Source organism: Panthera uncia, chromosome F1 (assembly GCF_023721935.1).
Source record: "Panthera uncia isolate 11264 chromosome F1, Puncia_PCG_1.0, whole genome shotgun sequence".
In the NCBI taxonomy this organism is placed as follows: Eukaryota; Metazoa; Chordata; class Mammalia; order Carnivora; family Felidae; genus Panthera; species Panthera uncia.
Window position 1 is genome coordinate 38,281,039 of NC_064813.1, and position 27,852 is coordinate 38,308,890.

A 27,852-nucleotide genomic window follows, 5' to 3' on the forward strand; every position below is an offset into this window, starting at 1 on the left:
ATATATATATGTATGAAGTGATCTTAATCAAAACAAAAAGAAGAGCCCTCCTCATCTGGAGACCCAGATTCAGCCATCTCCTCTCAGGTCCCTTAAGTTCTTAAAAAAAAAAAAAAAATCCAACTGTTGCTCAGAATACAGCCAAGTACCTACAAAATGAAATTACCTGTTTTGCAGCCAAAGTCTCCATTTCTAATAGCTTTTTGTTGACATATATTTCTTGCTCAAGACGCTGTTTTGCCTTTTCTAATTCCTCGATTTTGTCATTAGCCTTTTGGTTATTTATTTCCTGCATTTTCTTCCTTTGAGACTCTTCTTTCTTTAAAGAACAATAATAAAAAATAACTAGGGCAAAAATACACAGCATTTTTCCAAAAATAATATAAAAGTGTACGAGAGTCCATTTCTTTAATCAGTGTGTAAGAAATCCACTCACCAATAGAAAGTTGCCCTGTAGTTCCTCTGCCTAATTCAGCCTGACTGATCTAACTTAGAATAAGTATCACAAGTCAAACCTTGTAGAGCATTCTCCTCTAAAATGGGATGTGGGAATGCAAGATGTCCCTTTTGAAATATTTGTGCGATGATGTGAGAGCAGAGCTGTGAGCATCACCAAGATGTAAGCTTTCAGGCAAGAAGGGCCTTCTCATAAAAAAGAACAGAAGCTTTTCGATTTTTCTTCGTCTTCCAGCAGCCATTTGTCTACTGCTAACTTGCTTTCTAAAGTAAAATTAAAGAAAGCCAGGACCCACTGTGGTTTTATCTCTAATCTTTGATATCTAGGGATACAATCGATTTTACAGCCAATACGTTACTTGGGGTGCACCCGCAGAGAAAGAGAAAACCAGTTCTTCCTTTTACCAGTTCTGCTTCCAATGCTTTTATTTTGTTTTCATATGCAGCTTTTTGAGAGGAAAGCTCTTGCCGAGCCATTTCTTTTGCAATTTGGATTCCTTGTATCATTTCTTCCTTCGCTCTCAATTGTGCCTCTTTTATTTCTGCTTCAAGTCTACAAAGTAGCAAGATATTCACAGAATATATTAAGAATCCTCTATATACCATAGTTCTTAATCAATTTAAAATGTTTCCACTAAACAAAAATTTTAAACTCAAAATTTTCCCATACTCAACCAACAGTATTCTTAAACTTTTACTGCTCTTAGAATTGTTTACACCATGCAATATAAAAGGATAAAAATTTGCTTATTTCTAATTCGGTTACTAGAGCAGATACCTGATATTTAAGTAAATATATTTTTCTAATCTTAAAGAAAATAAGTCATATAAAAATATGATGTCATAGTGAACACTGCAGTAAATCTTATAGCTAACATTACAATAAACATAAAATTTTATGTTTAATAATGGTTACTACAAAAATTTTATTTCAAATACCAGTAACTTTTAATTCACGTTTAAGTCATAGATTAGGAAAAAATTGAAATAACTAAAAATAATATGAGAGCTGATAAAACAGATAGTATATGTTTTCAACCATCTATAATAATTTGACATTTTGATAAGTCAAAACATTAAATTAGTATTGTCATCTTTCAATATGTAAGGGAAAAAGCATCAAGAAATATAGAAAACTAAAAGCTTCTTTCTTCCCAATAAAATCAACGCTTTAGCAAGTACTGTATAGAAATTTCCATTCCCAATTTTACTGAAAAAAAGAATAGCAAAAGAAAGGAGGCTAGCAGTGACCAGGGCCCAGGGCAGGAGGGGAGCCAGAGGGAGAATGGAGAGTCAGTTTAATGGGTACAGAGTTTCATTTGGGGGTGATGAATAGTTTGACGGCTGTACACATTGCAAACATACTTAATACCATTGAAATGTACATTTTAAAATGGTTAAAGTAGTAAATTTTATGTTACATTATATTGTACCATAATGTTTTTTAAAAAGAGCAAAAGCAAGTTCAGACTTTTAAAAGATAAACAAAGTAGGGGGATGCTTGGGTGGCTCAGTTGGTTGGGCGACTGACTTTGGCTCAGGTCATGATCTCACAGTTCATGAGTTTGAGCCCTGCATCGGGCTCTGTGCTGACAGCTCAGAGCCAGGAGCCTACTTCAGATTCTGTGTCTTCCCCTCTCTCTACCTCTCCTCTGCTCATGCTCTGTGTCTCTCTCTCAATAATAAATAAATGTAAAAAAATTAAAAAAAAAAAAAAAGATAAAGTAGGATTAGCCCAGTCCATAACAGTCATTCTGATTCCTCCTCTTTTCATCTTCTTTGTTCATCAAGCCTGGTTGATTCTTCCTCCTTGATACTCTCTCTCAGATCCCACCACACTGTACTTCTCTGACTTCGACAATCTCTGAACTGCATTTGCAATCTACACTCACTCTGACTCGAATCCATTCTCCAGACTTGGCTCATGGTGAGCTCTAAAAACGTGATTTCTGATCATGTCTGTCTCTTGTCTGCTTAAAATTCTTTAATGACTCCATATTCTTTAAGATAAAGTCCAAACTCCATAGTATTTTATTTATGTATACTTCACCAATTAGTTTACTAGGATACTGCTTAAATTAGAAATCCTACAATATTGCAGGAACTAAAAATGGGGCAAAGAAAAAAAAGGTTACACTCTCCCTGTTCTGCTGGCTAACTTCTAACAGTCTCTTGGGACTCCATTCCATTGGATGTCTTCTTATCACCTAGAAAACTTTGCTGATTCCTGGTTGGGGCTAGGAGTACCCCTCACTCCATAAACTGCACACAGTGCAGGACTCTGTCATGGAACTCTATCACAACTATCTCTCAGACCATGAGATGATAAATTCCTCCAGGGGAGTAGTTAACTTTCAGCCATGTTTTGTATTTCCTAGTATGGTGACAGATACATAACATCTGCTCAATAAATGCTGTTAAATGAATGAATGTGCCAAGAGAAAGATCATATCACCAGAAACTAACACCCAAAGAATTAATACTGGAGACACACAATATGATTAACTCTCTCTTGTAGACTGCTCTCATATTCTTACTATTTCTTATTAACAATAATACTTACTGTGATCTCTGTGCCATGAGCAACTCATTTTTTGCAAATTCAAAGTCTTTCGGACCCTCACTTATAAGAGTATCTCTACCAGATGGCCTTTTTCCTTTCTGGACTTCTACTGGATGATTAAATCTAAAATAATGATCTCCACCAAGAATCACCCGATCACCCTAAAGCACACAAAAAATTTACTACTTGAGGTGAGTTTGAACCACAAACTTACATGGGACAAATCATTAATCTCAACAATTCAATATAATCTAATATGGTAATAATAAACATACAAATCATAGCAACTAACATTAAATATTTTCTATATGCCAATCACTGTGTTAAACAACTTACATATACATTATCTCATTTATGTCTCACAACAACCCAATGAGACACTACTATTATTTCAACTTTAGGAATGAGGAAGCTAAAGAGCACAGAACTTAATTAACAATAAGCACTTGCTGAGCTTACAATTTGCAAACACTGTGTTAAGAGCTATACATTATTTCATTTAAGCCTCCCCTACCCCGAAAAGTAGGATATATATGAAGTGACCAAATGTCTTGCTTTGTCTGCAACACACTGGTTTATGCCTGTTCTCCCACTGTAATTATTGAAAATGTTCTCGGGGTACCGGGGTGGCTCAGTCGGTTGAGCTCAGGTCATAATGTCATGGTCTGTGGGTTCAAGCCCTGCATCGGGATCTGTGCTAACAGCTCAGGGCCTGAAGCCTGCTTCAGATTCTGTGTCTACTTCTCTCTCTGCCCCTCCCTGGCCTATGCTTTCTCTCTCTCAAAAACAAATAAATAAACATTAAAAAAAAAAAAAGAAAAGAAAAGAAAATGCTCTCAAAAGTGTCCCGCTTTGGGTGATATATAATCACCCTAGTTAAATAATTTTTTTCAAAGATCACCTAGCAAATGACCAGGGCTTCAGCCTTGTCTGGCCTAATTCCAAAGCTCAGCTCTTTACTGGACATATAATGATGTTATCAGTGGTCAGCTCTTCAGGTACTGGTTTACACTGATACAACCTGTGTCTTTACACAAAGGCAATTAGTAAATTAATAGAAAAGATAATTTTAAAACTAAAAAATCCTTAATCTAGTTCACTACCTTATCTTAGGAGAAAACTGGGATTCACATGAAGTAAACAACTTGCCCAAAGTGAAACAATTTGTTATACTTTTATCACCAGCTAACTTACATGATGTAATACTGTGGATTCCAAAATATGTTTTCCATTTATATATGTCTTTGCCTCTCCAACTGGGATGATACTCACTATCCCATCAGAATTGTTTATAATACTGTTAAGATAAGAAGCACATTGTTATAATTACAAGACAGATGAAAAAGTAAGAAACGGGCAATATGAAATCATCCTGCTTGGGCTATTCCTTTGGTGTTAAGGTTCGTATCAATTTCTGACCAAAAAAACTTAAAATTCTTTTATTTTCCTCCAACTATATTTTGAACTTCTGGTGAAAAAAAGCCTGGCTTATTTAGCAATTCTGTCCACCAGTGGTGGGAAGGATGTTCACTATATATATTTTGATAACAACTACTTTAAAAAATACCAATCCTCTCCCCAAAAATAAAATGAAATAAATTCAAGGAAAAAACATTAGAAGATTGACAATAGTGACCTATGAATGAAACAGTTTTAAGTGTTTTATTTTTTAATTTCTGGTTTTATGTAGGAGTTTTAAAGATGCATAGGAAAACAAACATTCTCTTCTCATGAAAAGTAGGGTAATACAGAAGGAAAAGCATGGAAGCATTTAGATGCTTAGATTAGACTCCTTAAATCTAATTAACTGGACCCTGACACTATGGAAAATCAGCTATAAATGCTACATGTTCCTTTGAGTCTTTTTATTTAGAGAATAGGAAAGACACTCCAAAGTCATCTTTGGATTAACTTGACAGAGAGGAAAAAACAGCAGCAAAAGCTGAGTCCTAACCCAAAACCTCTAGCTGTCGATTCGGCTCCAAGATCTATAATTAAAGAATAACGGTTCAAATGGGGCATCTAGAGAAAAGAATCTGGAAGGAATAGCTCACCCCTAAGCAATACATCCTTCCTACCAGTCTAGGGTCTTAGCCAGGTAAAGATTTAAATAATATCTACTTGTTCCGATTCCTTCTCTCTCCTAGGTCTATCTACTCTAACATTAAAATTCCTTGGCCTGGCATTCTGAACTCTCCACAATCTGGCTTCAACCACCAACATTCTTTATCCATCACTGTTTCCCCATAAGAATCCTATCTTATACTCAACCATCCATATCAGAAACCTGAATTTGCCTTGACATCAGCTTCTCTCTTTTGAGTCATTTCTTCAACATAGGAAGAATGTTATTGCTTCCGTCCTTCAAGGACCAACTTAAATGCTAGAAGCTTGGGGCGCCTGGGTGGCTCAGTCGGTTAAGTGTCTGACTCGGTTTTGGCTCAGGTCATGATCTCACAGTTCGTGAGTTCAAGCCCCACATCAGGCTCTGTACTGATGGTACAGAGCCTGCTTGAGATTCTCTCTCTCCGTCTCTCTCTGCCCCTCCCACACTCTCTGTCTCAAAATAAATAAACTTAAAAACAATTTTTTTTTAAATGCTAGAGGCTTGTCTTTAGGATTCAAACTATAAGTGGACTTTACTTCTAAGCACTAAGAATGCAAGACCCGTGTAACATTAATACACATTGACAGCTACTGAAGTTCTTTCATTCATTAAGCCCCCATGTACTAGGTATGTCTCAGCAATGAAGACAGACACAAACCCAGCTGTCATAAAGCTCACTGTGTGGTGAGTAAGACAATAGTGATGAGCGTACTAAAAGGGGAAATACAGACTGCCAGGCAAGCAGGGGACTTCCTAGTCCCCTACTGGACCATTAACACTTCGGGATTATGTTATGTATCTTTGCCACTGGTGTAAATAATAGATTTATTTGTTATAGAAAGCAGTGAACTAATAGAAGAACAAAAGGACCTGAAGAAGGGGATTTGCCATACTAGATACAAAGACATTATAAAGCTCAAATAATTAAGACTATGGAGAGTATTAGTGAGAAGAAAAAGATTCCCATATTTTTGGAAAATTTTTATATGAACACTACAGATCACAAAAGAAGCAATTATACTATTTAATATATGATACTGGGAGAATTGGTGATTCACATGAGAAATAAATGAATTTAGATCCCTACTTCACACCAAACAAAAAACCCCAGAACTACTTAAGGACTTAAATGTGAAAGCAAAACTTCAAAACGTCTAGAAGAAAATTTAGAACATCTCTATGACCTCAGCGTGGAAAGGATTTCTTAAAGAAGACACAACTGTTGTAAAGGGAAAAGATTGATGCTATGTACTACAATAAAATGAAGAACTTTGATCCATCCTAAGGCACAATAAGAGAGTGAAAAGATAAACTACACACGAAAAAAAAGATACTTGCAACACACAAAACAAAGGCTTGGCAATGAGAATATATAAAGAACTCTTACAAATTACCAAGTAAAAAAACAATCCAACTAAAACACAGACAAAAGACATAAATAGGCAAGTCACAGAAAGACAAACTAGTGGCACCTGGGTGGCACAATTGGTTGAATGCCCGACTCTTGATTTTGGCCCAGGTCATGATCTCACAGTTCGTGAGATGGAGCCCCATATTGGGCTCTGCGCTGACAGCCCAGAGCCTGCTTGGGATTCTCTCTCTCCCCCTCTCTCTGCTCCTCGCCCACTTGCTCACTCTCTCTCTCTCTCTCTCTCTCAAAATAAATAAACATTTAAAAAATAAAAGAAAACGAAAATGGCCAATACATGAAAGACCATTAGTCAAAGAAATGCAAAAAGAATCCTCAATGAGATACCATATCATGTCTACCATACTGGCATAAATTAAAGTCTGAGCATACCAAGTGTTGACAAGGATATAGAAAAATAGGTACTCTCAATGCCAATGGAAGTAAAAACTCATAATCATCTTGGAAAACAAATTCAGAAAACAAATTTTGGAAAACTAATTTGGAAAACAAATGGAAAATTATTTTGGAAAACAATTTGAAATTACTTTGAAGTAAAGTTGAATAAGAACATATCCTATAATCTCAAGTATTCTTAGATATAATCTAAGAGTGTTTCTCAAACTTTAAAAATTAATATTATTTTAGCATAATTAGACCATCATAATATTTATACAGCAGATCAGGGTAAACAGAAAGGCTGCTCACAGTTAAACATGACTGGTCTGGTAGGTCAGGCCTCCCAAGTTCCTACTGGCTACCACTTGAGGGCTCACATCTCAGTTTATCATCTGAGAAACTTACTCTAGAGAAACTCTCCACATTTGTACCCAGAGGCATGTATAAGAATAGACACAGCAGTAACGTGGTAACAAAAAATTAGAAACAATCCAAATGTCTATCAACAAGAGATATACTGTAATAATATAAAAGATAGATAAATACACCTAATAAGATACTTCACAGCAGTAAAAATAAAAGAACATCAACATGAATGAATCTTGAAAACAACACGGAGCCAAAACAGTTTACGTACACTGTCATCCCAACAATATGTATATAATCATTCAATTCATATGAACAAAATTCACATCGAACAAAAAACTTTTAATTTCTCAGTCCAACCAAAAATCTTGCCATGTAAGGTGGATAGAAGTTTGGGGTGCCTGGCTTGCTCACTCAGAAGAGCATGTGACTCTTGATCTTGGGGTCGTGAGTTCAAGCCCCACATTGGGTGTAGAGATTACTTAAAATAAACTTAAAAAATAAAAAAAGATGGATGGAAGTTTAGTTTAATGTCAATGATTATCATTCCAAGAAAAGAAATGATCCCTCAACCAAGAGATCACATACACCAAAACAGAAATAGCATTACACTGTACCTCACACTGAGAGTAATTAACCTATCTTCCTTGCGAAACACTCAGAATGTCAGTTTGCCTTGGCTAAAAGATGCATTTGAAGAATTATACCAAAGAATCAGTATAAATGAACGCCTCATGTGAAGGAAACCATACATTACCAAGATACAGAAGCCTATTTAAAAATAAACAGGTGCCTTTTTATTTTTAGAAGAATGACATACCAGTGATCATCAGCAATCAGCACCCCAGATAACTGAATATCATGGCTTGAGTTTGGTCCATACTTTCCAACTGTCGTTGTTCCTTCTTTTATCATATATAACAGCATCTCTGATAGCTGAGGATCTTCATTGAGATTGACAAGGTTTGGCAAATGGTTGTCCATTTGAAATGTAATTCCTGCTTTCTAGCAGAGATCAGAGAAAACAAATTAACCTTAATGACAAGCATCAAATTATTAAATCCACCTAAAATAAATGGTCTATGTTAAACATTAAAATCACTGTATGTGAGGTCTCAATAAAGGTTTCTTAGACTCTCTACTTCATGACTTCTCTATGACTCTTACCATCATACTTCTTAGACTTTTAGAGTTATGCTAACCTTTCTTTGATCTTCACCATCCTCAGCCCTCTCATACAACAATCCATCATCCCCAAACTGTGACTATTCTTATTGACTGATTGTCTTTAGAATGGGTCAGTTCCTTTTGCTGTGTCTGCTGCCATCACCTTAGTTCACACCCTTATCACCTCATACTTGAAGGACTGCAGCAGCCTCCTGATCGCCCTGTCAACAATTCCTCCTGTCTTCAGTCCATCTTACATCCTATACCAAATTAATGCTCCTGAAAGAGTATTCTCAAAATGTCAACTCCCTGGTCAGTTTCAATCACTTTCCGGTTCACACAGGATAAAACAAATTTCTTAGCTTGAAAATCAATAAACTAACCATAACATATGCTGCCAATTTTATCTCCCTATGACCTTATACAAACTGCCTGCTCCCATAAAACTGATCTACACATCCTCTTCTGAGCACACCTTAAACTTTTATACCTTTACTCTCACATAATTTTCCTTTCCTAGAATGCACTCTTCCTTTTTTCTGCCTATCAAAATCTTGCCCAAGCTTCAAAGCCAAATCTTCAAAACTCAAATCTCACTTCTGTGAAGCTGGACTGACCACTACCAAGGAATATTCCACCCTTCCGCTCAATTCTTATGATACTTTGCCTACCAATCATTTGAAATGTTTCCTTGGCTGCCAATACCTTTGCCCTTGACCCATGCTCTCCCATCTCCCTTTAGAACCTCATTCCATTAAGGGCTTTTGATTCCTATAAAAAAGTTTAAGTCAGGGTGCATGACTCAGTGGGTTAAGCGTCTGACTCTTGTTTTCAGCTCAGGTCATGATTTCATGGTTTCTGAGATCAAGCTCTGCATCAGGCTTGGAGCCTGACGGCATGGAGCCTGTTTGAGATTCTCTCTCCCTCTCTCTCTCTGCCCCTCCCCTGTTCAGGCTTTCTAGCTCTCTCTCAAAAATAAGTAAATAAATAAATTAATTAAAAAAAGTTTAAGTCTCTTCCATCCTTTAAAGAAACAAAACCAAAAGGAACAAAATAAAATTTCCCCACAATCTCACAGCCCCTTCCTGATTCCTTCAGTTCCCACTTGAGGTTTTCAGGTTTACATGTATGGCTCTATTTCCTTAGTCATTCTTTAACCCACTGTCGTCGGACTTCTTTGACCACTATGATGACTTCATAATTTCACAATGCAATGCACACACTTCAGAAACCTGGGCATCATTCTTTACTTTTCCATTTCTCTCAACACACACATCGAAAAACACCCTCTGCGCCTATCAATTTTAACACCTTTCTATCTCATGAATCAAGCTCCTCCACTAGACATTCCCCCACCACTTCTTTCCTCCAAGCTCTTACCATCTCTTGCCTTAAACATGGTAACAGGCTCCTACATGAATAATCTCCCCACACATCATCAGTCTTTCCTCCATCAAATCCACCATTACCAGAATAATCTATTAAAACACAAGTCTACGCATGTCACTCCCTTTCCATTTAGAGCCCTTCAGTAGCTCCTAGTCACCTAAATTCAAATTCGTAACTATGTCATGATCTGAATCTTGCATCTCCCTCCAGTCTAATCTCTGTCACCAGCATTAATAAACAAGTTAATTCCATGAACATCCAAGCTGTGTTGTCCCTCCATGATTCTGAATATGGGACTTGCTGCTTAGAAATCTTGACTTTGGTAGCCTAACAAAATCTTGTCTCTTTCTCTTTAAAGTCCTCCTTAATAACCATCCCCATCAAAGTTAATTACTCCCTCCCATCTCCTGCTCTCTACCTTTTACACACTTTTCATTGCATTAGATTGAACCACATGACCCCATGACCCTCCCAGTGTTCAACCATTTTTTATCTAAAAAATGGCAGTGTCATATGGTTCAACTGAGTCAAGTCAAACTGCATTTCCATCATCTATTTACATTTTGTAAACCTCCCTTCAGATCACATGCTCTCTGAGGGCCAAAACTACATTTTATTCATCTTGGGCCACCCCCATGCCCAGCACAGCACAAATATTTAATATTTGTTGAACCAAAGTAAATAGAATTAGGTGGTTTGTTTATATTTTAACTTTCCAACACAGCCATGGGCTCTAACTAATCACAATCTTTATCTCGACACTTCTTTACACCAGTTCTGTTTATGGTATTGCTTTGTACAGAGTCAGTATGCAATGAGTATTTGAGAAATTAGATTTGCATATTTACTGTCATCTTTATTTAATTTTCAAATCAGTTTAGAGTTGAAATGATACCTGTAACTCCTTTGTTTCTTGAAGTTTTCTTTTTTCGGCTTGTTCAAATTTTTCTTTCCAGGCTCTTTCCAAAGACAAAAATAATAGAGTTAAAAATATCCAGACACGTAATACTGAGACTCAAAAGACCATCAGTAAAGATTAGGAAGCCACTTCGGAATATTTAACAAATGACAGTCTGGGATGGACTGCTCTGTTCACACAGAAAGTAGAGAAACAGAGCTGCAGACCCCTCCCAAGCTCCTCCCTCTCCACCAGCCCCAGCCCCACCAGTCCAATGAGTCCAGACAACACCCTGACATCTGAAGTACTGACTACATTCCACCTGTGCATCTCCGCCATGTCTCTTTCCTGTTGATGCAGTTTCATTCTTAAGGATGTTATTTCTTGCCGGCACAGCCTATATCGTTCGGGGTCAATATTTCGGCTGTTTCTTTGAGCAGCTTTTAGCTTTTCAATTTCCGCTTTCAATTCTAAATATTTGTAAAAAGATGCATGATTAACAACATCTGGTATGTAATAACTACCACAGGAGGCTTAATCCTCCAATCTTACTTGAAATTTTAAATATTATTAAATAAAACAATATTTGCAGAAATCAATTTTACTTTACTTACATTACCTATAAATCCCTACTTAACCTGAAAAAGTGCTCCCATGTTAATGAATTCCACCCCCACCCCCCGACTGCCTCATAAACACTATGGCCATATAATGTAGTGTCCAAAGTGGGACACTTTTGAGAAGGAAAGGCAGAACTATTCATCACACTGAGACAGCAGATATAAACTAGGACGGCCCTGGCAAACCTTACTCATAAAAACATGTCTGATAAAAATCAAAGATTTTTCAAGCTGGAATTCAGAATACTTATTTTTAATGAAAACAGCCCTATTTGTGAAAGAGAGGGGAATCCAAAAGAGAGAAAATGGACTGTGATACAATAAACTCGTTCTTCTCTGGCCTTCTCCTCTGAAGTAGCTATTCACCCTCTGGTGCTCAAAAGGACCAGAGGACAAAGGACTATGACAAGATGGTAGTTCCACATAAGCCAAGAGAAACTGCACAAATCAAGGGTTCCTAGCAGGTGCTCAAGCCCATCCTCAGCAGGTGATTCCCAAGAGATAAACAGAATGTAGTATTTAGCATAAATGAAGTTAGGCCTTTGCTAGAAACTCAAGCCTTTAGATCACTATCTTTTTTATTTATTTATTTATTTATTTATTTATTTATTTATTTATTTTAATTTCTTTTTTTAATCTTTATTTATTTTTGAGAGAGAGAGAGACAGACCATGAGCAGGGGACAGGCAGAGAGAGAGGGAGACATAGAATCTGAAACAGGCTCCAGGCTCTATGCTGTCAACACAGAGACTGATGTGGGGCTTGAACTCAAGGACTGCAAGATCATGACCTGAGCCAAAGTCGGACGCCCAACCGACTGAGCCACCCAGGCATCCCTGTATTTTATTTTATACATGGAGAGAGTGCATGAGCAGGGAAGAGGGGCAGAGGGAGGGAGAGAGACAGAGAGACAGAGAGAGAATCCCAAGCAGGCTCCATGCTCAGCACAGAACCTGATGCGGGGCTCAATCCCACAACCCTGCATCACTTGAGCCGAAATCAAGAGTCAGACGCTCAACCGACTGAGCCACCCAGGCACCCAGGATCACTATCTTTTAGATCAATGAACTAAGCAAGAGTAGAGCTGATAAACAGAATGACAATGGAGAAAAGGTCATAAGAGAAAAAATAGTAAATAATATTATTGTTATTTTGCTGTATGCATCTATGGCTCAGTCTGTAAGATGATTTTGCTATACTTGCTATTTCCCCTTTACCCACTCTCTATTTTCTACGCAGTTTTCCTGATGGTTTCTTTATTCTCTTTCCCATTGTCCTTCCATCATCACTTCCACCATCACTGTAGAATGATGACTAAAATCTATTATAAATAAGTATGAAAGAAAAATCTTTAATTTTCTTAAATTGCATTTTCATGACTAAAATTAATATTTGAGATTTAACTGTTACAAAATAATTTTTAAATTTTTAGAAACATAGTCACCTCTAATTAACTTAGCATTCATATCTTCATTTACTTTGGCGATATTGATTATCATGCGGGCTTGGCTGGCGTATCTAAGCGTGCTTAATGTTTCCTCAATGTTGCTGGCAGCAGGACTGACTGTAGCAATCATTGCAGTTTTTGAGTTTCCACCCAGACTTTCTTTTAACAGCCTTCAAGGGAAGTAAGTTATAATTAGACTTTGCTTCTACAACAACTTAATAGCAGTGATTATCTAGAAAGCACAAAACAAGCTAATAGGGTATAAAACACAGAATTATACTCTTCACTCAAACACCATTCCGGACTTTTTTTTTTTTTTTAATAAGCTCTGTGGCCATTGTAGGGCTTGAACTCATGACCCTGAGATCAGAAGTCGCATGCTCTGCCGACTGAACCAGCCAGGCACCCCACCATTCAGAGCTTTTTTGATATTTGTAGCTACTTTTAGATCTCACGAACATTTTATTTCTTTTTATACTTTTTATATTGTTTCATGAAACAATAACCAGTGCAAAATTTTAAAATATGGCTAACCATCGAGTATTTAGTAAGGTAGCTCTTCCCTCTCCCCAGGCTAGACTCTGAGCTACTTCAGGAAACAAACGATGTGTGTTGCTCATCCCTGTAGTTCCAGTGCTACCACAACCTTTCTGAACAGGTGCTCATATTGAATATGATGAATGGACATATAAACAAAAATTTTGTTTTCTACTATATGCAAAAGCCTTACTTTAGAAGAAAAAAGGTAGTATGAGACTAAAATGCCTATCTTTATTAATGCAGAATGAATTTCACTATTCTTTAACTTTCAAAAGGCACACACACACACAAATTAGATTTTCCCTTACGTGTTTTGAGGCGACAACTACATTCTAATAAGCCAATTGTAAAGACATGTTGCTGTCAAGTAGAGACACAGTCCTTACCAGAATTATGATGTATTAATGCTTGTCACAAGTAGATATTAAATCTATACAGATGTAATTTGAATGTAATGTATCTGATTTATGAAAACATATTCATTAATGAAAACACATATTGAACGCTTAAAATGCTAGCCAAATAAACAAGACAATTTCACTTTACACACATACCAACATGTTCGGTGATATCAAACATTAAACATTAAGCACTAAAAATAGTAAGTATAGTAACAGGTGCTTACATGGATATAGAACATACTATGTATTAAGAGTTTTACGTTAATTATTTAATCTTCACTATAACCCTAAGAGGTAGGCATTGTTATTATCCCCATTTTACAGAGGAGGAAACAGACTAGAGTATTAAGGATTTGGGGCGCCTGGGTGGCTCGGTCGGTTAAGTGTCCGACTTCGGCTCAGGTCATGATCTCGCGGTCCGTGAGTTTGAGCCCCGCATCGGGCTCTGTGCTGACAGCTCAGAGCCTGGAGCCTGTTTCGGATTCTGTGTCTCCCTCTCTCTCTGCCCCTCCCCTGTTCATGCTCTGTCTCTCTCTGTCTCAAAAATAAATAAACGTTAAAAAAAATAAATAAAAAAAAAAAATTCTTAGAGTATTAAGGATTTGACCAAAGTCACATAGCTTATAGGATGCAGAGCTGAGATTCAAATCCATGTAGGTCAGCTCCAGAATTCACACCACTAAGCACTTCTGCTCTGTCCCAAAGCTACATGAAGTCAGTCAATTGTTCTTTTCCCCACAGTATTCACTATATTTTATACAATTCTTTTGTACTTCAAAAGATACTTGCCATGTAAGAACAGATTCACGGTAAGGAACAAAACCTCTCTTCCGGTTTGCTTGTTCAGAAAGCGCAGATATAACCTTTCCCAATGTGAGCAGGGACTTGTTAATACTCACACCTTCCTGCATACAAGATAATAACATCTAATTTAAAATACCTGCTCAGCAATAAATTTATTTCACAAAATATATTCCTTCCCTCATATAATTATTGAGTAAATATTTTCTACCATAAACTACCACCTTTTTACAACTCAAAATTTACTAATTTTCTTTAAAAAGTAAACATAAACGAAAGGTAAAGATCTCGTTTTAAACCACAGCAATGCAATCTATAAACTGCACATAAAGTTTTTTGTTTTTTATTGTTGCTGTTGCTCTTGCTAAATATATTTCATATTAATCTCCTAAAAATAATGCCGTGGGGAATAAGTTTTATCAAAATTAGAAAAGCCTCATATTTTTTGGTAAAGATTTTACTTCTTTAATTAATCTCTACACCCAACGTGGGGATTGAACTCACAACCCCGAGATCGAGTCACATGCTCCACTGACTGAGCCAGCCAGGTGCCCCACCAAAGCCTCATATTTACCTTCAGGCGCTCTCCGCTAGTCTGAGCTGTGGAGCAGCGTTCACTGCCCGCCAGATCTATCAAGTTTATCCGACTTGTTATTCTGTGATCATGTTCTTCACCTTCCACAGATTCTATCTGTAGCAAAAGGATAGTAAAATAGTATGTCATAAATTCTTCTATGACTTGCTATCAATGTAAGTCTTGAAATGGAAAGTTATACAAGATTACAAACCACTCATTTATTTTTGAAACTATCCCTTCATGAATCTGTGACAACTTATAATGCATACATATCCAAGAATATACAGAGTAATGCTTGCATTATGCCACAAAGAAGTGACTTTAAAGAGAGAAAAACTCACAACTACTCTATTAAAGAAAAAAAAACCATAAATAGAGCAAAAGCTTAATGAACACAAAGGTGTTGTTTATCCCAACATTAAAGGAGCAAGGTATTTAAAAGCAACATAAATGTCCAACAGTAGAGAAAAACTTGAGGAACTGGAATAGTCAATGGAATATTTCACAGCTATGAAAAATTATATTTGGCAAAGAATTTTAATAGCATAAAATTGTTGTAGATCTTGTAAATGTGTTTAAGTGTGACTGTAAAATAACTAAAATATACCACAATATTTAGAGATGCTTTATTTGAGTAGCGGAACCTATGGCTGAATTTTTTAAAATCTCTGACTTTCTGATAGGTTTTTCCAAATACTATACAATTACCATATATTGATAACCTATTATCATATATTGATATGATAACACCAATAATATAAATTAATAATCATGTTATTGACTTTTTAAACAGCAAAAAAAACCCTGCCATATATACTAAAAGTGATTCAGTTATTGTGTATACTCAAATCCAATTATGTTATATATATAGATTACTATACTCTTACCTTTGATTTAAAGAATAAAATAAGAAAAACATAAAACCTGAATACGGTCGTTATCTTACCTAAGAAAATAATCAACAGAAAGAATACCTTGGTCTGGGTCATCACCAGGGTAAAAACTGAATGCGATCGGGAGCTTTTATCATTCATACCAGTAGCAGCCGTCGCTCTTTGTTTATTTCCCAATTCTAGCCAACTCTTAGAGGAAAGAAGAGAGGGAGGTCAGAACTGTAAACTAAAATTTATTGGAACAAATTAAGGAACAAAAAAGTTACGTAAGCATGTTTGACAACATATATGCTTTATAATCTGTTTATAAAATGAAATAAATACATGTTTATCATTTAATAATTTGTATTCCCATTGTCAATTTTGTTTCCATCACAGATATCTGAAACAGGAAATCACACCTTTATTTTTTTTTTTTTAAGATTTTATTACGTTTGAGTTATCTCTATGCCCAACTTGGGGCTCAAATTCATAACCCCAAGATCAAGAGTCACATGCTCTACCAAACGAGCCAGCCAGGCAAATCATATTTTTAAAATGCTATTTCAATAACTCTCAACTACTATGATCGTCAACTTTTATTTTTAGTTAAGAAGAGTAATTCTTTTGATTAAAGTTTAACAAACAAAATCAGCTCATAATGAATTAACAAGATTAACTTTTTACTTATGTAAGTAGTAATTAAGGAGAAATATTCTTATGAATACTTAAGATTATGATCTTTATCTAGTGGAAAGAAAATAAAACACAATCAATCTTACCTGGATATCAGAGTAAGAACTGACAACATTCCTATTTTTAAAAAGTAAGAAGACAAAATCAATTTAACTGATTATTACACTCTTATTCTCATAATATAATAACCTCTCAATTATATAATTACCCTCTAACGACCACAATTGAATAATTCATAGGTATTATTATACTGATTCTCACAGAATCTTTCACTATCTCCATTTTTGAAGGGTAGAAAATAAAATGCTTTAATTTTACCAAAAAGTATGATTTTAATTAATGAAGCAGCTTAGCTCTTAACATTATAATTTTCAAGTCTAATTCATGAGACCAAAACATACACTTGATGTATACATGGGGGTGGATATGCTGGTATGTATGGATCTTAACATAATCCCAGTTTTATTAAATGGAGCCGAATCCATTCCTAATCACTTTCCCTTTCCCTTAAGAAAGCATTTAGTGGGAATGCAAACTGGTGCAGCCACTCTGGAAAACAGTACAGAGGTTCCTCAAAAAGCTAAAAATAGAACCATCCTACAACCCAGCAATTGCACTACTAGGCATTTATCCAAGGGATACAGGTGTGCTGTTTCGAAGGGGCACATGCACCCCAATGTTTATAGCAGCGCTATCGACAATGGCCAAAGTATGGAAAGAGCCCAAATGTCCATCAACGGATGGACGGATAAAGAAGATGTGGTATATAGATACAATGGAGTATTCCTCGGCAATCAAAAAGAATGAAATCTTGCGATTTCAACTACGTGGATAGAACTGGAGGGTATTATGCTAAGCGAAATTAGTCAGAGAAAGACAAATATCATGTATTCACTCATATGAGGAATTTAAGATACAAAACAGATGAACATAAGGGAAGGGAAGCAAAAATCATACAAAAACAGGGAGGGAGACAAAACATAAGAGACTCTTAAATATAGAGAACAGAGGGTTGCTAGAGGGATTGTGGGAGGGGGGATGGGCTAAATGGGTAGGGGCATTAAGGAATCTACTCCTGAAATCTTTGTTGCACTATATGCTAACTTGGATGTAAATTAAAAAATAAATAAATAATAAAAATAATAAAAATAAAAAATAAGAAAGCAGTTGGAGTGTTGAAAGATGAAGTAAATGACTCAGTATGTTTCACACTCTCAACACTGACCTTATCTTATTACCTTCTCCCCTCTTCGCTTCAAGTAATAGATATATAAAGCAGCTCAAGAGGGAAGGCTTAACTTAATAGGGAAAAGATGGGGGGTAGGGAGAAAAATCAAGTATTTCACACACAGCATAACACTCTATGCTCGGCACTTTACACATGTTGTGAAATACATAAACAAATACAAAAACACGCAGCCCACACTCTAGTTGGAAAGAGAAGGAATGGTTATTTGAATAATATTAAGAATAGAAGGCTAAATAGTTATCCAGGGTTTCAAAGCTGGGGAGGCAAATGAGAACAATATTCACTCTACTCATTTCTTTTCTCCTTGCTCTTGCTGAGCCAAACACTTACATTGACAGAGCTTCAACATATGGTCCAGAAACAGGATGCTCCCTTACTCTCAGCTAGTGGAAGCAAACATTGGCACTATTAAGGGCATGACAAATTATTTCATATAAAATATAATTTTAAATGATTTTTTTGTCTATATTTTGAGTTTAAGGCAAAGAGATTTGCCTTTACTTGACCCAGGGGTAAATATAAAGGTTCTCACAAACACAAATCTGTAAGGCATTAAGACAATTTCAATATCCAAACTGTTTTCTAATCACACAATATGCTACAGTTGACTGTAGCATCAAATATCTTACTAGTTCTTTATTCTTAAGACCTGCAGTAACTAGTATCTCTATGCTTCTAAATATGTCTCTAAAATATGTTCGATAAATTTCAGACAGTTAAAATTGTTTTCAGTTTTACATTATACATTTTAAACTTTGTAACCACAAATGTTCTCAATTTGCTAAATAATCTGGTAAGATACATATTCTATAATAACAACACAGTTTTTAAACTTCTGGTTTTGGCTTTATAGACTTTTAGGGATTTGGCATTTGACTTAAGTGGTCCGACTCAACTCTGGAACAAATATTTTATCTTTAATTTGTATACAATATTTGCTTTACAAGAGGTTAAATTTGATACCTAAGTTAATTTCCACTAACAATAACATTCAGCTTATTTACTATCGATTTACTTATTTAGACTGTAGATTCCAAGCATTTGCTATCATTTAACAGCAATTTTAGTCAAAATGTAAGCTCTCTAGATCATCTTGAGAACCAATATAACTACATGCATTTACAAAAACAAATTAAAAGCAAATTGTAAATTGTTTCAATCTTACTGGTTGCTTTCTCTGCCCATTTTCACCTTTACAAGCCAGAAGGTCATGAATTTTTTCATTATATACTTCAAAAAAGCTCATTTCGAGGTGGTAGCTGACCTAATAGGAGGAATAGAGACACAGCATGCAACTTATTTTAAAAACCCTTGTGTTTTTTTTGCAAATCATATATCTGATAAGGTTCTAGTATCCAGAATATATAAAGATCTCTTACAGCTCAACAACAAAAAGACAAACAACCCAGTTAAAAAATAGGCAAACGACTTGAATAGACATTTCTTCAAAGAAGATAAGTTCTACTTACTAAGATCTCTCAAATGTTTAACCCTACAGTCACTGACTTAATCTAGCTCCTTGTCATGCCTTCCTTACACAGTTAACAGGTCCCACAGCTGATCTCTTTGCATCCAGTTAGTTCTACTTCCTTTCAATCCATTCGCCACACTGCAGCCAAAGCTATCTTTTTTAAGAACAAAGATGATCCTTTGACTTCCCTGTTGACCTTCTATAGCCTTTTAGACTCCTGGAAGCATGACTCATAAAGTCCTTCACAAGCTGAGTTCTGCCTGCTTCTTTAGTTTCATCTCTTGTCATCCCCCACCCTCAAGATTCCATGCTTAAAGTAAACAATTTATAGATTCCCAAAGTCTCTCTACTTTTTTTTTTTTAATGCTTATTTATTTTTTGAGAGAGCACAAGTGGGGGTGGGGCAGAGAGAGAGGGGGACAGAGGATCTGAAGCAGGCTCTGCACTGACAGCTTCTGTGCTGACAGCAGCTAGGCCGATGTGGGGCTCGAACTTACCAACCGCGAGATTATGACCAGAGCCAAAATTGGACACTCAACTGACTGAGACACCCAGGCGCCCCCCTACCTTCTCGTTTTCAAATCTTTGCACACACTGGCTCCCACTGCCTAGAATGTCCTTCCCCCTCTTCACCAAGCTAAAAACTGCTGTTTCCTTTCAAAATAAGCTGTGTTCCCTCATCTAAGAAAACCTATCTCCCTCCTATCTTGTATATTCTATCACAGCACATCTTCCATTATTTCCTTAGCGGCGAGGACTCTGATTTTAATTTGATTTGACTGTTTTCTAGTCTGATATGAAGGTTTACAGATGAGAACATACCTCTTGGGTTTGTTTTTTGGCTACTTGAGCAAAAAGATCTTCACAAAACCTTGGAATTATTCCTGGTTCCTCACTAAGTCCCATCATCCTGAAAAATACATAATAAATGGGGAGTGGGATGCGGGGGAGAAGTTACATAAAATTAGCATTTTTAAAATTCTTTTTGGGGAAAAGGGTTTGGGAGTGAATGGGAAGCAAGCTAAGTAAACCTCATTAAAATCTAACAACGTAGGCTCTGAAGCCAAATCTTCTGGAGTTCAAATCTTGATCTCACCACTTATTAGGTCTGTGACCCTGGACAAGATACTTGACCCCAATAAACCTCAATTTCCTCTTCTATAAAATGGGAATAAATAGGAACTATCTAATTCAGAGGGTTGTTGTGAGACAGTATAAGCAGAGTCTTTAATACAGTTCCTGGAATATAGTAAGAACTCAGTAAACGTTAGCTACTGTTAAAATTCTGAGTATCTCCTTCTAGGACAGGTATACCATTACCATTTATCAGATGACTTACTTTTAATTCTCACAAGAATACTTACAAAATAACCTCTCAGGGCTTTGGTTTATACAAGAAATATAATGTACAGTCAAATGGGCCATTGACACTTACAAGCTAAACAGTATCTTCTGCATAAGCTGAAGCCCAGAGGTTAAGTAACTTGCCCAAGTTTGCAGAACCGGTATATAAAATGGATGAGATCTGAACCTAGATCTGTATGGTTTCAAAACCACATTCTTTCTATCAAACCATGCTGCTTCTCACCAAAGACTTAAAGGTTTCTCAATAATTGTACTTGGAATAAAACTTACGTATATGATTTTCCAGAGCCGGTCTGACCATAAGCAAAGAGACAGGCATTGTAGCCTTCAAAGGCTCGTTCCAGGAGCGGAACGGCTAGGGTCTCATAAACAGTTGTTTGGCTGGCATAGTTTGGATGGGATTCATCAAAAGACCAGAATGCAACATCATAAATAAAATTATAAACTTGTTTCATGTCGGGATGTTCCACAGCGATTTCCTCTCCATCCATGAAGACCACCTGGGATGCTTTTTCAACCTTCTCTCTTTAAAAGAAGCACAAAAAAAAAAAAGAAAGAAAAAAGAAAGAAAGAAAGAAAAAAGAAAGAAAGAAAGAAAAAAGAAAAAGAAGCAGAAAGAAAACTATTAAGTTATTTTAATTATTTTGAGTATTTTTCCCATGAAATATAATAAGAACCTCAAAACCAGTTAAATATAAAATTCCTGTAGGGCAAGATAATTCTTTAGTTTTCCGTGGACAGTGTAGACCAGCTAACATAATTATGGTGGTTTTCCAAAATATACTTCCCCTGGCTCCAGTTGCCACCACTTAAAGGGCAAATGGAGTTCCAAAAATGTTATCTGAAAAGTTACCCTCCTTTTACAGGATTTTCCATCTTTTTCCTTTTTCTCTTGAGCTCTCCCTTCTCTCATCCCACCTACCATAACCTACCTATACTCTTCTATATGAAGCTGACATGAAATGCAAATATAAGTGCAACAAACTCAGTTAAGTATAATTTCAATCATAAATCTCTTTTGGCCACTAGCTATTGTTACTGTTAATCCAAAGGCGCCTCCCTCTGTTAGGTTATCTCCCTTAATATTATGGATCTTCATGTCCATCCTTCTTGCATCTCAGACCTACGTAGAAATCTTCCACTTACTCTACTTTTGCAGGAGAACATTATCAGTCCTTGTTTGGTCCCAGATACCCCTTTTTGTCCCAACTCTGCTTTTGATCAGAATTCGTCCTGGAAAGCACCTGCCTCATCAATTTGACAAATGCCCCTCCACCCCGGCTATAAACACAGTTTACAGGGCTTGTCTGATGAGTCTGGAATCAGGCACTGGGTCCCTTGCTAAGTTCTCTTCGGGGTAGTCCTCCATCATGGGGTTTGTTCCTACCAGCTCTGTTCTTTCTGTTGCCTCTCATCCTATCATGATTCTGGAGGCCTTTTAGGTTTCCCCACCCTCTCTCTCTCCAGTCAACTCACCCTCAGTTCTCTCACCTGTCACTAACCCCACATTTTTACTAACAGGCTTTAAAGCACTGTGTAACTTGCCTCAAACTACTGATTTAGGTTCAAACTAGAGGCTCCTTCCCATTGCCACCATATCCTCTCATATCTTGCTTAGATATACAAGTCAAAAACTACTAACTCTGAAGCTTTTCACGGTCACTCCATAAAACACTCAAAAATAATCAGATGCCACATTCACGTCCATCTTTTTCAGCCTTACCTGTAATCTGTGACCATCTCATTCCCAATCACTTTGGAGACAGATTTTTTTTTTTTTTTTTTTGCCATCAAAATCAAATCTAATATATCACTGCATTTATAACTACTATAGATCAGAGATGATGATGGGGATGATTCTACACTGGAAGGGGTTTTGGAAGGGCATTTATGGGGAGTAAGTGAGCTAACAAGTGCTCTTTTTAAGGGAAACAGAGAATAGCCCACCATATCTTGCAGATTTGAAAGCAGACTACATTAGAGACTTAAGTATTTCCCACTTGTTAAAAGCAGTATATCGAAAGAAATTTACATTTACAAACTCCAGTGACTTCAATGTTTTAATTTGACAGCCAATCATCAAAAATACTCAGGGTACTACAACTAAACCTAAAAGTCCTCTCTACATAGAAATGCCATGCCACGCCTGAAGATACGCGAATACGCTCACTTTCCAAAAGCAGAGAGGAATTACACACATTACGTGTCACTAGCTCAGCCTTAGACATTAAAAGGTGAGGGGCGCCTGGGTGGCTCAGTCGCTTAAGTGTCCGACTTCAGCTCAGGTCATGGTCTCAGGGTTCGTGAGTTTGAGCCCCACGTCGGGCTCTGTGCTGACAGCTCAGAGCCTGGAGTCTGCCTTGGATTCTGTGTCTCCCTCTCTCTCTGCTCCTCCCCCGCTCACACTCCGTCTATCTCTCAAAAGTAAATAAACATTAAAATAATAATGATAAATAGAAAACATAAAAGGTGTAACATACCTCTTGCTGAAAGGCCTCACCCTTACCGCCACTGTCACTTGACTGTTCTCCACCTTTAAGGGGTCTGTCTCTGCAGGGGGGTTCCGACCTGTGGTTTCCTCTTCAAGAGGGAGTGTATTTTCTCGTGACCTTTCCCTTTCATTTGCAGGCAGAGAACTTGTTCGCTTTTGTGTAGCTTGCAGGCTAGGCACCCTCTTTTTCAGCAGTGACGACGCAGCTGGGCTCGTCAGCTGTGGCGTGTCACACTTCGGTGTCAGTCGGTGTCCTACGATGTATTTTGTAGGTGTTCTTCTTTTTTCTAAGCTTTCAAATTTATTTGCAGATTTTGCAGTATCCTTCCCAATACTTCTGTGAGGTAGGTTCTCCGACACTTTGATGTTCACCTTGCTCGGAAGAGGTTTGGTTGCCAAGCGTCCCGATGGAACAGCTTCAGTCTGACCCTGGGAACCAGTGGGTGCTCTGTTACTTAAGTACTTAAGTGCGACCTTTTCATTTGCCCCAGGGAGGGCAACAAATGTCTCTTTGTGGTTTTCAGCGGCCATCATTTTAATGCGCTTTGGGTCCGCTAAAGGTACAACCGGTGCAATACAAGGGTTTTTATCTTTATGTACAGTCCTTACATTTGTACCAGCTTCCAGTGAGGCACCATCATTTTCGGCTGCACTGCCCACATTCTGTGTTGTTTTCCACTTTTCCCCACAATCTGTTTGAGCTGTTTTCCGCTTCTCCACTGATTCTGGTTTAGCACGCCGCCGCAACGTAAGACGTGTTTCTGCAGTGTTTTCGGCGGAGTCTCCCAACTCACTGCCAAGCAAAGAGGATTCTTTGTTCCTTGTGACTCTTCTCTGAAGTGCCAATCTACCTACAGGGTTAGGGGTCAGAGGTACATCTCCTGTTTTTTTACAGGCAGAAATCACATAAGTACTGTTTATGTCTCTGATTTTCCTTGCCGATCTCAATAATGGATCATCGTGTTCACATTCTGTCATATCCGACATCAAATGCAGCTCAGGTCTGCTACCATGGGTGAGGACATTCAGCGAGGAACTCCCTGGGGAAGAAGGTATACCAAGGATATCGCTGTTGTTTCTATTATGTGTGGTGAACACTGACATTGTGGCAGCAAGTTGTCTTAAAAAAGGAGGTCAGTGAAGCAACTAAGCTCTTCTTTAGACATTCATTTGACTTCCAGCCATATTTTAAGTATCAGTTTCCAAAACTATCTGCTAAACTGTAAAAAAAAAAAAAAAATGAGATTACACCGACTCTAAACAGACTTTAAAAAATATGAGAACCTTAGGGGCACCTGGGTGGTTCAGTCAGTTAAGCATCAAACTTCAGCTCAGATCATGATCTCGTGGTTTGTGAGTTCAAGCCCCGCGTTGGACTCTGTCCTGACAGCTTGGAGCCTGGAGACTGCTTCAGATCCTGTGTCTCCCTCTCTCTTTCTGCCCCTTCCTTGCTCATGCTCTCTCTCTCAAGAATAAACATTAAAAAAAAAACATTTTTTTTTTTAAATATGAGAAACTTCCATTGTGAAAGTAACTTCCCAGAGGAACACATTAGAATAAACCACGATCTCCTCCTCAGATACTATTCCCAAGCAGTTTCAGACAAATCTCTGCCTTCAAAGAGCTTATAATCATTGTGCAACAAATATTTACTGAGTCCCCATTATGTGCCAGGCCATCTGACAGATACTATGGATTTCAAAAACAAGACCCTGTTCCCATTTCCTTAGTCTAGAAAGAATACACAGATAACCACTATATCAGGCCAAACGTCCCAAACGACTTAAAAGATGTAAAAAGTGCATGTCAAAGAAGATATATGAATGGCCAACAAGCACATAAAAAAGATGCTCAACATCACTAATCATTAGCGAAATGCAAATCAAAACTGCAATCAGATACTACATCACACCCATTAGGATGGCTACTAACAAAAAAACAAGTCTTGGCAAGGACTGGAGAAATTGGTACCCTGGAATACGACAGGGAGAAATATAAAATGGCACAGCCAGTGTGGGAAAGAGTATGGAAGTTCCTCAAAAAATTAAAAAACAGAATTACCTTTTGATCCAGAAACTCTACTTCTGGATATGTAACCTAAAGAACTGAAAGCCGGGTCTTGAAGAGACATTTGTACACCCATGTTCATAGCAGCATTATTCCACATGACTAAAACATGGAAGCAACCCAAGTGTCCATGGGCTGGCGAATGGCCTTACCAAAATGGAATATACGTGTACAATGAAACATCATTCAGCTTTAAAAAGAAATTCTGCAATCTACTACAACATGAACGAACCTTGAAGACATAATGCTAAGAGAGATAAGCCAGTCACAAAAAAAAGACAAATATTGTATAATTCCACTCATAGGAGGTACTTAGAGAGGTTAACATCATAAAGACAGAAAGTATAACGGTGGTTGCCAGGGGCTGGGGGCAGGGGACAATGGGAGTTATTGTTTAATAGATATAGAGCTTCAGATTTACAAGATGACAGAGGATTATGGGAATGGATGGTAGTGATGGCTGCACAACAATGTGAATGTATTTAAGGATATACACATTAAAATGTGTACATAGGGGCGTCTGGGTGGCTCAGTCGGTTAAGCTTCTGACTTCGGCTCAGGTCATGATCTCGTGGTCCGTGAGTTCGAGCCCCACATTGGGCTCTGTGCTGACAGCTCAGGGCCTGGAGCCTGTTTCGGATTCTGTGTCTCCCTCTCTCTGACCCTCCCCCGTTCATGCTCTGTCTCTCTCTGTCTCAAAAATAAATAAATGTTAAAAAAAAAATAAAATGTGTACATAAAAGTAGATAAGATGATAAGTGTGTATTTTAACACAAGCAGCAGCAGGAGGAGGAGGAGTAAGAGGAGAAGAGGAGGAGAAGGGAGGGAGGGAGGGAGCGCCTGTCAGCAGAGATTTTTATTTAAGTACTCTGTGTTTGCAGATTAGGAGAGGGACTAACAGAAACCCTAGCCCCTAAATCAAAGGCTGGAGTAAAGCATTTTGATAATACCTGTTGCATGTATGTTAAATACAGGAACAGTCATGGAGATTAGTTTGAGTGGTGTCACAAAACAGAGTATTCCCAAATAAGTAGTGCAGACAATAAATAGAAGTACTGTAAATTAATTACTTGTGTTGAGAAAAATTATGCAAGATTAGTGGACAGCTTGCCCTCTAGCAATTAGACAACAAAGTAGACAGGTGTGTAAGTAAATATGTCAACAATATCTATCCGGCATTAATGTCTAGAAGAAAAAAAACAGCAGTGACAGCTAAAAGGCCTGGCTTCTACTCAGCTCTGCCCCAAACTGGTTATATTGATGTAAAGAAGTCTTTAAATTTGCATGCCGGGTTCTAACTCGTAAAATGACACTTGCTCAATTCCGTAGATAATGCTATTGAGGAACAAAACAATAGAAGTTAATCTTTAAGTAAGTCTTTTAAAGTTCTAAATGAGTAACAGTCATTACCCCCACCCCAAAAAAATCGTCAGGACATAAGCTCCTCCCTTCAACCTTTTCTCTTAAAAAAGTATAGAGTGTTCCTATTATGGAAAGAAATGTAAAGGCAAGAAGATTCCGGAAATTCTAGGGCAGCTAAAAACTATTTGCTACTTAACGCTGATAGACACGGCTTTCTGTTTGTTTGGGGGGGGGGGGGGGGCAGGAGGGGGTTCGCCATAGAGTTTTAAAAGGAGTGGAATGAATAGAAGGGGGAAAAAACTGTCACAACCCAAACCAAAAGATCCCCGTGGATGGGTTCTCAAGCTAGTCACTCCGAGGGCTGGGACAGCGAGCATACCTCTTAATGTCAACCGACTGGGCGAGACTTCGGTGGGTGAGGCTGTGGGCCGAGAGGCCCTGAAGTCCGGCTGCGCTGTCCCCGCAGAGCCGCCGCCCGTGCGCGTCCTCCGGGGGCGCCTCCGCCGCCGACCCGGATTCCGGGGTGGTGGGGGACCCGAGCTAAGGCCTCCGCCCGCACCTCAGCGGTCGCCGGTAAAGAAGACGCCCTCTCGCCCCCACGACACCGATACTTCGCCCCTCCGCAGGGTTCGCCACTCTCCGAGACCTCCCGGAGGAAGTCCCCACACCGCTCACAGCCCCCACAACCTGCTCCCTCTGCGGCCGCGGTTTGAATGGGCGCCCTGCATTTTGATTGGCTGCTGGACGTGGCGCCGGGCACCGCGCCCTCGCTTCCTCCCACCCCCAGGAAGCGCCGTTGTTAAGTCTCAGTGAGTCCAAACACTAGGTCCGACCGCCCACTTCTCCTAGGCAACGGGGCCCGCCCCTCCCCTGGCTCAGCTAACGCGGGGAGCTTCGGCCCCTTTAAATCCGGCTGGAGGGAGGAGCTGGATTCTGAGTGACATATGGCAGCTCACTAAGGTGGATTTTTTATTTTATTTTTTAATGTTTATTTTATTTTTGACAGAGAGAGAGGAGTTGTGGGGAGGCGGGGTGAGCAGGAGAGGGCAGAGAGAGAGGGAGACGCAGAATCGGAAGCAGGCTCCAGGCTCTGAGCTGACAGCCCTTTGCAGGGCTTGAACCTACAGACCAGAGATCATG

General features: G+C 38.1%; 1 protein-coding gene across 1 annotated transcript in view; it reads right to left on the minus strand.

Moving 5' to 3' along the window:
• The window catches only part of KIF14 (kinesin family member 14), a 56,051-nt gene extending 28,643 nt beyond the window's left edge, over positions 1-27,408 (minus strand). Inside the window, exons 1-18 of the mRNA XM_049635193.1 lie at positions 27,092-27,408; positions 23,273-24,503; positions 21,063-21,317; positions 20,250-20,337; positions 19,122-19,220; positions 18,287-18,339; positions 16,794-16,824; positions 16,114-16,221; positions 15,137-15,253; positions 14,551-14,666; positions 12,818-12,990; positions 11,076-11,223; positions 10,751-10,814; positions 8,120-8,304; positions 4,214-4,316; positions 3,020-3,180; positions 862-1,009; positions 167-319 (exon numbers count right to left, since the gene is read on the minus strand). Coding sequence (XP_049491150.1) covers positions 167-319; positions 862-1,009; positions 3,020-3,180; positions 4,214-4,316; positions 8,120-8,304; positions 10,751-10,814; positions 11,076-11,223; positions 12,818-12,990; positions 14,551-14,666; positions 15,137-15,253; positions 16,114-16,221; positions 16,794-16,824; positions 18,287-18,339; positions 19,122-19,220; positions 20,250-20,337; positions 21,063-21,317; positions 23,273-24,387 — 3,117 coding nt within the window. The 5' untranslated portion in view covers positions 24,388-24,503; positions 27,092-27,408. The remainder of the gene's footprint in view (positions 1-166; positions 320-861; positions 1,010-3,019; positions 3,181-4,213; positions 4,317-8,119; positions 8,305-10,750; positions 10,815-11,075; positions 11,224-12,817; positions 12,991-14,550; positions 14,667-15,136; positions 15,254-16,113; positions 16,222-16,793; positions 16,825-18,286; positions 18,340-19,121; positions 19,221-20,249; positions 20,338-21,062; positions 21,318-23,272; positions 24,504-27,091) is intronic.
• Between the last annotated feature and the right edge of the window lie 444 nt (positions 27,409-27,852).